The 12,500-nt window shown below is 51.2% G+C and overlaps 1 protein-coding gene across 1 annotated transcript in view; it reads right to left on the reverse strand.

Moving 5' to 3' along the window:
- Window positions 1-12,500, reverse strand: part of wwox (WW domain containing oxidoreductase) — a 374,624-nt gene that overhangs the window by 257,123 nt on the left and 105,001 nt on the right. The window contains exons 7-8 of the mRNA XM_061222163.1: window positions 8,158-8,343; window positions 3,781-4,045 (exon numbers count right to left, since the gene is read on the reverse strand). Coding sequence (XP_061078147.1) covers window positions 3,781-4,045; window positions 8,158-8,343 — 451 coding nt within the window. The remainder of the gene's footprint in view (window positions 1-3,780; window positions 4,046-8,157; window positions 8,344-12,500) is intronic.

The following is a 12,500-nucleotide window of genomic DNA, read 5'->3' on the forward strand; positions in this document are numbered from 1 at the left end:
TCACACACACACTCACACACACTCACACACTCACACTCACACTCACACTCACACTCACACTCACACTCACACACACTCACACACACTCACACTCACACACACTCACACACACACACACACTCTCACACACACACACACACACACACTCTCACACACACACACTCACACACACTCACACACACACACTCACACACACACACACTCACACTCACACTCACACACTCTCACACACACACACTCACACACACACACTCACACACACTCACACACACACACACTCACACACACACTCACACACACACACTCACACACACACACACACACACACTCACACACACACACACACTCACACACACTCACACACACTCACACACACACACACTCACACACTCTCACACACACTCACACACACTCACACACACTCACACACACACACCGCAGCGCTTCATGACGGGTGAGAAGCGTGCGGGTGCATCTGGAGCTCCCCGCCTGGCTGTTTTCCTTGGACCGCGCTGACGGTTTTACGGCCGTGTTCCTCCGCAGGCCGAACCCTCCCGTGTCCGCTTACTCGGACCGACCTCGCTCTCGCCCTCTCCACCTCCTTTTCCCCTCTCCTCCTCTTCTTCTTCTTCTTCTGCTCTTTTTTTTTTTTAAATAAAATGTCTGAAGAGATTTCTGGTGATATGTGGAATAAATGACCTGCGCAGCTGAACAAACACGGCCCACTGGAAGGAGACCGGAGCCGGGGGAACGCTGGGCTGGCTCTGGGGCTGTGGAGCACGAGCTGGAGATGGAAAAACCACCGTACCGCACGGAGAGGTGCGGGTTATTCAGCTGGTACTGAGGGCTGGGCCGGGCTGGGCTGGGCTGGGCTGGGTGGTGGGGCGCCCTGACCACCGGCAATAAGAAAGAGAGCGGCTGAAAGAGAGAAGGGAGGCCCATGAACGAGCCACAGATGACCTACTGTGCAGAACTACATCCCTCCAACCGAGTGAGCGGAGAGCCAAGGAAAGCAAACCGTGTCCGGCGGGGAACCCAGGAGGAAACACGAGGCGCTACAGGAGAAGAGAACAACAGCTTTCGCACAATAAACGCCTGTGCTGAGCATCTTGGATGCAGGACCGAAAAACAATCTCAGCAGTTCCGGCGTACAGTAAATTCATGAATCACGACTCTTTACACTTAGTGTAACTGGTAAAAACTGAAGAAAAAAAAACACAATCTGACGAGGCTGTTTTTTTTGTTTTTTTTCTCGCTCCTCAGACATTTGAACCGTTTTTAATCCATCAAAACGTTACGGGATGGAAATCCTGATGAAAGTGAGGTTTTACGACGGACGCTACACAACCACTAACACAAGGACACATTCATACGCCACGCCAAGTGTATCCTTATCATTTATTATTTGTGGCACACACTCCGCAGTGAATGAATTTTATTCACATTTCGCCCTAACTGGTTTAGCAGTCGGTGCCAACACAAAGTTGAAATACTATGAAACGAGATTGCCTTTTTTAATATGAAAAAGCATACATTAGGAGCAAGGCAGCCCAAAGCGTGAAATGGTACAGTATGTATCTATAAACCCCGCAGTACAGGGACTCCCATATGGTCTGTATAATAAATTATAGCATTGGATTTTATAGCTACAGTATGGGCCTGGCCCCACTTCAGGCAAAAACACATGAATGTCAGTCTCTCCTTCCAGGTGAAACAATCCCGCTGATTCCAGGAGCACACACACACACACACACCTGAAATATGAAACATACAGTATGTTCTGAAGCAGGAGTCCGCCGAATTCAGCCGACACTCTCAAACCTTCAACGCGGTGGTCCCAGCAAAACCCTGCCAGTCTACTGGCCTGCAAGAGTGCAAACACTGACATACTTTAATATACGCACATTTTGTATACGGATATTTGTGTGTGTGTGTGTGTGTGTGTGTGTGTGTGTGTGTGCGCATATGTATATACTGTCGATATGTGTGTGTGGGTAGGAGGGCACTATCTTTATAGCGCCTTTTTGACCAGCAGGTCTTTCTCAAGCTGCCGTACTGACTGCACCTTTCCTTAACTCAACTATTCTCAGTTTGTAACTGTATTCCTACACCTTTCAAAACTGGCCTAGTAATTCGACAACATAGGGTCAAGCAGATTATGGTTACCATCTAATTACAAGATGAGGTTCTGTGTCTTTTAAACAGTCCAGCAGAAGAGGCAGGACATTTATTTTCAACTGCAGATAGTTTCCATGGCTGTTCTTCCTGTAATGCCTCAAAGAGCACAAGTCGCCTACACACCCTGCAGTCGCTACAAGGCTATCGTTGGGCCCGCTACGCTGGACAGCACAGAGGCCTTAGGCCCGTTACACTGGACAGCACAGAGGCATTAGGCCCGTTACACTGGACAGCACAGAGGCCTTAGGCCCGTTACACTGGACAGAGGCATTAGGCCCGTTACACTGGACAGAGGCATTAGGCCCGTTACACGGGACAGAGGCATTAGGCCCGTTACACTGGACAGCACAGAGGCCTTAGGCCCGTTACACTGGACAGAGGCATTAGGCCCGTTACACTGGACAGAGGCATTAGGCCCGTTACACTGGACAGCACAGAGGCCTGAGGCCCGTTACACTGGACAGCACAGAGGCCTTAGGCCCGTTACACTGGACAGCACAGAGGCCTTAGGCCTGTTACACTGGACAGCACAGAGGCCTTAGGCCCGTTACACTGGACAGCACAGAGGCCTTAGGCCCGTTACACTGGACAGCACAGAGGCCTGAGGCTCGTTACACTGGACAGCACAGAGGCCTTAGGCCCGTTACACTGGACAGCACAGAGGCCTTAGGCCCGTTACACTGGACAGAGGCATTAGGCCCGTTACACTGGACAGCACAGAGGCCTGAGGCCCGTTACACTGGACAGCACAGAGGCCTTAGGCCCTGGAAGCGCACGCTATGCGCTAGCCCCTATCGGTGTGGAGCGAGACGGCACACCGTCTCTCCTCGGCCGAGGAAAGCGGAAAGATGAGAAACGTCTGCGTGACCGGCAGCACAGCGCCGCGGCGGGAACGCGTAACCCAATCGCCTCGCGGCCTCCGCCACGGCCCACCAATCAGGAGAGGCCCGGGCGTTCAACACGGAAAATAAACAGACAGGAGAAGGCCCGAGAAAACAAACGCTGAAATCCGTCTTCGTACTGATCCCGGGATCCCGCCCAGAGGTATTTCCTGCGCTCTCCGTGCCCCGTGCGCAGACACGGGCCAAGAACAACATGGAGGCTGAGAGAGGGGCAGTATCTGGGCCCGGGGCGACAGCACTGCGCTGGCCTGCCCTGGCCCGACTGAATCAGCTACAGAGAAGACACCGTCAACATCTGCCCTCTGAGCAGTCCCTGCATCTGCCCCTCTTCTGCCCCTGATCCGAGCAGTCCACCCACCTGCCCCTCCTCCGACCTGTCCCCCTCACCTGCCCCTGCTGGGAGCAGCTTGACCCAGTCCCCACAATGACTTCGCTCAATTCCCGAATCACGGCCTTGCGATATATTCCGACATGAAGGAGCGGAAGCATCCATAAAAACCTACACCAGCAGAAATAACACACAACACGGACACACATCTGAGCGTCCTGGAGATAACCAAAGGTGTGGAATATACACACCAGGAACACAAAGGCCCCGGTCCCAGCCAGGACCCGGAGCGAACCCAGACCCAGACGACACGACAACACCGATACGGCCGTGAGCGAGAGAAAGGGAAGGGGGGGGGGGGGGGGGTCCTACCATGGACTTGGTGAAGGGCCTCGCCAGGTTGAAGAGCAGGGTCATCAGCCACCAGTTGCGGTGGATGGAGCTGTACATCAGGTTCCCAGGGTGCACGGCGTTGCAGCAGACGCCGCTGGGCGACAGGCGGCGGTGGAGCTCGTTGGAGAAGAGCACGTTGCACAGCTTGGCGCGGTTGTACGCCAGCATGGACCAGTAGTCCTTCTTCGGAGGGGACAAGAGCGCCAGGTCCACCTTCCCGCACGAGCCCGCCAGGTCCGTGAACCTGCGACGCACGGCACTCAGAATGGATCTTTGGTGACATCTGTACAGCATCTACTACTACTACTGATAATCCTAATGGCACTACGACTACTACTGCTAATGCTGCTACTGACACTACAACTACTACATGCTGATGCGAATGGTACAACTACTACCACTGCTAATGCCACTACTTTTATACTGCTGTTAACGCTAATGATACGACTATGACTACTGCTAATGCTACTACTACAAATGCTGCTGCTGCTACTGCAAGTGCTACCACTACTGCTACATTCTAATGGTAATGGTACTACTACTAATGCTGCTACTGCTACTCCTGCTAATGCTAATGGCACATCTACTACTACTGCTAATGCTACAATTGCTACCACTGCTAATGGTACTCCTATTGCTAACGCTAATGGTACTACTCATGCTTCTACTACTAATGCTGCTTCTACTACTAATGCTACTACTACTAATGCTGCTACCACTGTTAATGCTAATGGTACTATGACTACCACTGCTAATGCTACTACTAATGCTGCTGCTACTACTACTACTGAACTACCACTACTAATACTACTACTGCTACTACATTTCTACTACTACTACTGCTGTGAATGCTTCTGCTGCTTCTACTCTATCCTACCTAGCATGGCCACTTGCTCTCGCTCACATTTTTACACATTACTCACTTACACAGCTTTGTATTTACTGGAGCAATTCGAGTTAAGTACCTTTCTCACGGGTACAAAACGCAGTTCCCCCACGTGGGAATTGAACCGGCAACCATCTGGATGCGGGCCCAGTTCCGCAAAATACAGTTCCACACTGCTTATGCACACTAAATTATGATTCCATCCCCCAGGACCGATCGCAAAACATATCAAAACATTTCTGTTACTTCTGTTCGGAGTGGCTTCGGCCATTAAGCCACTTCGGGGGGGGGGGGGAGACGGGTACATCACAAACAACGCAATCGTTTGCATTTGCCAGAGGTAACGTGTATAAATGACAGGTGCCGGGGTATCTGCGGAGGAGTGGCGTCTCGAGCATGTCCCCCGGTTTTCCACGGGGGCCGGTTTAATAATGAGGAGTAACCCCTGACGGAGGCAGGAGCCGGGCGGCGTTCAGCACGCAGCCGGGGAGCGCGCTCCGCCAGACGGCGGCTCTCTCTCTCGCCGTGCACTAATGTCATGCTTGAATACAAATCAAAGAAGCAACATGACGTTCTTTAATTGTCTCTGACGGTGCCGTTAAATGCCAGATGTTTGACAAGGTCCCTGAACAAGGGGCTGGGATGTGACGTGCGATGGTACCGCGCGCTCACACTCGTACATCACAATCCGGGAAAATATCAAAGTGGCAGGGACCTCCCTCAGCGAGCTTTTTTATTATTTTTTTATCTTCTTTTTTTTTTTTTTCTCTCACTCTTTTTGTTTTGTTGGAACCGATGAATTAACTATTCACATCGTAATATATTAAACATAAAAACGCGAGCGCGCAACGTTACCTTTGCTTCGCGAGGCCCTGGGTCGCACCGTCGGACACAGAACGCAGCATCTGCGAGCCGCCTTTCACACCCTAACTCTGAACTCTGGAGGGGTTCTGCGCCTCGGATTCCCGCTCTGCCTCTGGCCAGCGGTCCTGGCATCGTGTTGTTCGCACCTGTTAGTTTTACTGTTTCACTGCGCGTTCAGGCTTAACTGCATTCTGCCTCCTCGACGCACACAATCTCACATCTGAAGTTCAGTACGGCTTTTAGTAGAACTATATTTATATACGGTTATGTGTGTGGTGTACTATATATGCTGCAGATGCAGGTGTGTGTTGTTTATACATACGTGTGTGTGTGTGTGTGTGTGTGTGTATGTGTGTGTGTGTGTGGGTGGGTAGCGGGTCACTATCCAATTTATAGTGCCTTTTTGACCAGCAGGTCTTTCTCGAGCTGCCATACTGACTGCACCTTTCCTTAACTCAACTATTCTCAGTTTGGAACTGTATTCCTACCCCTTTCAAATCTGGCCTAATTCTACAAGATAGGGTCAAGCAGATTATGGTTACCATCTAATTACAAGATAAGGTTCTGTGTCTTTTAACAGACCGGTGGAAGAGGCAGGACATTTCTTTTAACGGCAGATGGTTTCTATGGCTTTTCTTCCTCCAACGTGAGCCGGAGCTAATGCAATAAGGAGAAGTAAATCTATCTGCATTGTGTCAGTTACACTGTAAGCCCTGGTGTTGGGCAGCGATAAAGTTTTCATTTGAAACCCTGGCTCGCCTTTTTCCCTCCATTTTCTCTCTGTCTCAGTCTCTCTCTCGCCAGTCCCTCAGGGTCAAGGTTTTATTTTATGGCAAAAGGGGCTTAAAAATAATCTGCACCGGGGGTCAGGGGTCAGCATCTGAGCTTTCCAGAAAGAAATAAAATAAAGGAACGGGGGGGAAAGGCACAGGGGCTTCAACAGGAGCAATTCCAACAAGTCTGAAATTAAGTAGCCTTTGTGAAAGATGTAATATTAGATTATCCTCCCCCACCCCCCTTTTTTTCTAAAAGGTATGTTTTCCTCTTATGAACTCAATACAGCTCCCTGAACCTGTCTACTCTGTGTCTACACGAACCCATCTACTCTGTGTCTACAGGAAGCCATCTACTCTGTGTCTACACAAACCCATCTACTCCACGTCTACATGAACCCATCTACACAAACCCATCTACTCCACGTCTACACAAACCCATCTACTCCATGTCTACACAAACCCATCTACTCCACGTCTACACAAACCCATCTACTCCACGTCTACACGAACCCATCTACTCTGTGTCTACACGAACCCATCTACTTCACATCTACATGAACCTCCACGTCTACACGAACCCATCTACACGAACCCATCTACTCCATGTCTACACAAACCCATCTACTCCATGTCTACACAAACCCATCTACTCCATGTCTACACGAACCCATCTACTCCATGTCTACACAAACCCATCTACTCCATGTCTACACGAACCCATCTACACGAACCCATCTACACGAACCCATCTACATGAACCCATCTACATGAACCCATCTACTCCACGTCTACATGAACCAATCTACTCTACATCAACTCTGTCCTTTAAATTTCCTGCCCAGACTCGATCGCTGTCCGTCAGCGGAAACGGCTCCTCACCGTGGTGCATTAAACGGCGTCGGGCGTGTAACGTTTTTAATTTGAGCTCACTTACGGGGTTCTGATGGGGCGCAGAGCGAGCGGTCATCTCCGTAATGGCCCCCGTCCCGTAGCCACGGCGACCGCACTCTTCTGATTGTTTTTAATATCTGCGAAAAATGTATTCTGGCTCTCACGCGGCGTGGCAGTTGGAACTCGTGGAGCAGGACTTTAATTGCATTGCTTCTTCTGCTAGAATAACTCCAAGTACGTTTTTGGCACCGTGTCGGGGGGGGGGGGGGTTACCGCATGGCGAATCTATTGAGGTCGTTCCGTTCTGATTTAATCAATCTCTATTCCGTCTCCGGCCAAAATCAATTCCTGCCTTCCGAAAGTGACCGGCGTGGAATTCTGGGCGGAACGACGGGAGATCGGGCAGGCCTCGCAGTGACCACTGCAGAGCAGATTATTCCAAACGGAAAAAAACGGTCACAGAGACGTCCGGGCGGATGTCGAGACGGTGCGTGAATGATTCGGCTGATAAGGCCATTCGTCAAGCTGACCGTGTTTCTCAGACACATTTCACATTTCACACGGGCGCACGTGTCTGAGGGAAGTGGCCTTCCATTGAGAGGCCTGTCGGAGCGGTGTACTTGGGACGGTCATCCAAAGCCATTTCCTAATTTCAAAATGACCTTTTTTTTCCCGGAATAACTGAAAGAGGGAATGAACACAACTGAGCGCTCCTGAGTGCTCAAGTCTCTAATAAAATTAAGTGAAACAAAATAGGACAAAATGAAACATTAATGCTAAACAGAATCTTAAACCACTTTCTAAAATACTGTCAAATACTATTTTTGGGGGGTTGTGGGACAGCGAAGCCTGGGGGGGGCGGTTGATTGGGCGGGGGGTTGTTGGGCGCGGTTGATTGGCCGGGGGGTTGTTGGGCGGTTGACGAGGGGGCACACTCACCTGTGGGACTCGGACGACACCATCACCACTCGAGCAGGAGCAGACCTGCGCAGGACATCCTGCAGGCACTGCACCAGGTAGAAGTGTCCCAGGTGGCAGATCTGGAAGGTGGACTCCAGACCGTCCTCCGTCAGCTTCCAGGGCTCCCAGCACACAGCCGCGTTACACACCAGGATGTGCAGCGCCCTGCGGGGAGAACAGCCAATCACAACACAGCTCCCGACACACAGCCAATCACACCAGAGCTCCCAGCATGAGACAGCCAATCACACCACAGCTCCCAGCACACAGCCAATCACACCACAGCTCCCAGCACCACACAGCCAATCACAACACAGCTCCAAGAGATTCTCGGGGTACTTTAATGAAGACATGATTTTGATACGTGTTCTTTAATGAATGACACAAGTGCATATTTGAAGGCTGAGGTCACGAGTGACTGTTTTACGCTTCAGAGGATGAATAAAATGTGTAAGTCAGACACGACGGAGCCCAGCTAAAGCGTTTCGCAGATTCCCACACCACTGGCTGCCGCTGAGGAAGATGGCCACCGCTCTTCCCAAAAACCCCCCGCCCCCGCCCCCGCCCCCCTCTCTCCGGCCCGGAGGCACTTCCTCCCGGCGTTACGTAACCGCGGGCCCGGTGACTGGCAGCTGGGGAAGTCTGGGTTCTGCTTAATTACAGCTTTAAACCGTCCTGCGAGCGTTCGGGCCAGCGCTACGAGACGGCGGGAGCAGAACGCGGCCCGCCCGCCCGCCCGCCCGCCCACTCCCGGTCCGTGATGAAGTGCGGTTCAGACGGAGCGAGTTCATACGACCGAGGGTAATTACTGACATGCTGTTTAGCTTCCAGAGAGGATCCCCGGTGGTTAAGAAAGGTAGATACTGAATACGGCTTGGCCGCGCGCCAACACAAACACAGCCTCGCACTGTCACCGTGCGCCGCGGAGGAGTCCGGGCCTCCGTGAGGAGGAGGAGGAGGAGGAGGAGGAGGAGGAGGAGGAGAGGGGAACGGGCTTGAGTAAAAATCCGAAACGGGCAGCCGCGTCGCGTGGGATCTGGGGGAGAGCTAGCGTGCGCTAACGCCCTTTTTAACGGAAGGAAGAGCCCAGGAATCACCCCCACACCAGCACTGAGCACACTCACAAAACACATTCCTGCACTCTCACAAACAGCGACACTAAAGGTACATTTCTGTTTCAAATTTCCCAAATGTATCCCGATACAGTTCGACGGTAATTTTCTCTTTGGGTACAAATGAGTACATTTTCCAGGCAAAAAAAGGTACAAATTAATGATATTTTAGGGGACCACCTCAGTGACAGGCCTCTGTACCCACAGAGAGTACACACAGCTGAATTACAGTCCTGAGGATCACACAGAAGGCCTGCTGAATTCTGAAACACAGCATTTCACAAAAATAAACACAAAGGCATGCTGTCGTGACCTTGTGTCATAACAGCGGCTCATTAAAATCGCAAAATATAAACTTTTTTTTTTTGTTGGTTCACCATATTTGATATCACGTGAAATCTCTAAAAAGATGTTAAGAATGATATCCTGTGAATGAAAATCACCATGAATTGACGTTTTAGCACATCGCTCCACATGGAACACACGTCTGACACACGCTTTACCAGTCCATCGCCTATCTCACTTTAAAGAATGTGCAGTCAGTTACACACAGCAACTAAGAAAATATTAGCTTTTACAGAAACGAGTCAAATTAGTCTCTCTCTCTCTCTCACAGATTAAAATAACAGCAGCCCCAAAGCAGTCTCTCAGAGGGTCAATGAACGCGCACACACACACGCACGCATGCACGCACACACACACACACGCACACACACACACACACACACACACACACACAAACAGGCACACACGCACACACACGCACGCACACACACGCACACCACACACACACCACACACACACCACACACACACACACTCTCTCTCTGTAGAGGAAGGCGTGGGTTTCAGACCGGCAGTGAAATCTTTACGTGCGCCCTGGTAAGGCGGGCGCTCCACGGTGCTGGAGCACGCGCCTGGGCGTGGGAGCTCAAGGTGCACTTGATTAAACGCTGGCTCTCGGACACACTTTGCTCACGTGCTAGCGAGAGGCTAAACTGCTGAGAGGTCCAAGCTGGTGATAGCATCGCTCCACTGGGCTCGAAACTACACCAATGCTGCAGAACAATCGCAATACACCCCACCAATTTTTAATTTCTTCCATTAGAATTCATTATGAGGACCACAGGCAATTTGTGTACTCTGTGTTTAAGACTGCCTGTGCAATTAATTAAAAACTGGAAGCTGGAAAATGAATCTGAGAATTGTTATGCCTAACTATAATGAACCATCTTGCGCCATTAAAGGGAATTGTAGATTCACCTTCAGGTTAGAATGTGTGTACTGACTCCAGTCAGAGGGAGCCTGGAGGCAGGAGGCAACACGAGCATGGCCAGTTAAAATAGATGGAGAAAATCACAGCCGTCTAAGGATCTGGAAGACTTGGCAGCAATCAAGCAAAAACGCCACGGACTATTCTGCCAAAAACGAGCAAATCACCTCCTAAAACAAACCCAGATCTAAGATAAACTAAACTGAGAGAGGAAAAAAAGACTATGACTGTAGATTGTAATTGGCCATTTTGAATCCAAAGGCCTTTTCTTTCCGGTCGAACGGGGTATTTGATGCAGCCAGGAACCTTCGGTCTTTACGACCGGACCTGGCAGCCAAGAAAAGCTGCTTTAACTCCAAGATCCACCACTGTGACCTTGAGTCTCTGAGCGAGTTCTTCTCTCCTGCAGTCTTCCTCTTCCCTTCCTGTCCCTCACTCCCTCCCTCATTCCCTCACTCCCTCACTCTCTCTCTCTCTCTCTCTCTCTCTCTCTCTCTCCCTCACTCTCTCTCTCTACTGCCCCCCCCCCCTGCCCCCCAGCCCCCGTCAGGAAACAGCCTCACTGGAACCCAGCTTTGTGAAACACCGCTCCTCCCAACCACAACTTCTACAGTTTCAGGAGGCACACGTCAGGCACACACTCGCCCACATGCCCACACGCTGTCTCACACACACACACACACACACACACACTCGCCCACATGCCCACACGCTCTCACGCTCTCACACACACACACACACGCACATGCCCACACGCTGTCTCACACACACACACACACACACACACTCGCACACATGCCCACACGCTCTCACACTCTCACACACACACACACACACACACACACACACACACGCCCACACACTCTCACACGCACGCACACACACACGCTGTCTCACACACACGCACACACACACACGCCCACACGCTCTCACACACAAACACGCACGCGCCCTCACACACACACACACACACACACGCTCTCACACACAAACACGCACGCGCCCTCACACACACACACACACACACACATGCCCACACACTCTCACACTCACACACGCACATGCCCACACGCGCCCACACGCTCTCGCTCTCACACTCACACACACACACACACACACACACACACACATGCCCACACACACACACACACACACACACACACACACACACACACACACCACTTTAACTGCCGTCTCCTATCCCGCTTCACGAGGACGGCGGGAAGGTCAGCGGTCACTAATTTTAGAGCGCCGTTTATTTCCGCTCATTTCCGTTTGCACGGAGACTTTGCTGCCGTTCCGCGCGTGAGACTGACAGAGGCGGCCGGTGTCACTTTCGCCTGCTCCCAGTCCCGCTGACGGGAAACGGCCCCTCACAAGATCGGCGGAGGATCACTGCCCTCCACTCAACCTTCGCTTTACGACTGTGGGCATGTGGGTACGTTCACCAGCCCTGTGGGCAACACTGGCGCCCGCGTGAACCCTCACCTCTCACCTCTGACCCCTCACTCCTCACCTCTCTCTCTGGGGAAACACCTGAAGCCCACCTCATTAGCTTAACCACACTCGACCTTATATCTTTTCAACCAATGAAAATGACCTCCTCTTAAACCCCAACTAAATTCTAAGCGTTCTCGATTTTCTCAAGCGAAGCCACTTTATATTGGGCTCGGGGACTGAAAGAGTTTGCTGCGAACAGCAGGGCCCTTAACCCCACATTGCTCCAGGGGGATTGTTGAGTCTAATCAACTGTAAGTCACTTTGGATAAAAGCGTCAGAGAAATAACCGTGATGTAAAGTAAGGTGTAGTTTGTACGTTGAGTGGTACACTGACGGTTACCTGCCTGACTGCTGCCATACCTTGGCTAGCACTGTTGACAGATCTATACCAGGCACGGTCTCAGACTGAAGGCGACGTGTTTGTGTAACGTAACATAA

The sequence above is a fragment of the Conger conger genome, chromosome 15 (assembly GCF_963514075.1).
Source record: "Conger conger chromosome 15, fConCon1.1, whole genome shotgun sequence".
NCBI lineage: Eukaryota > Metazoa > Chordata > Actinopteri > Anguilliformes > Congridae > Conger > Conger conger.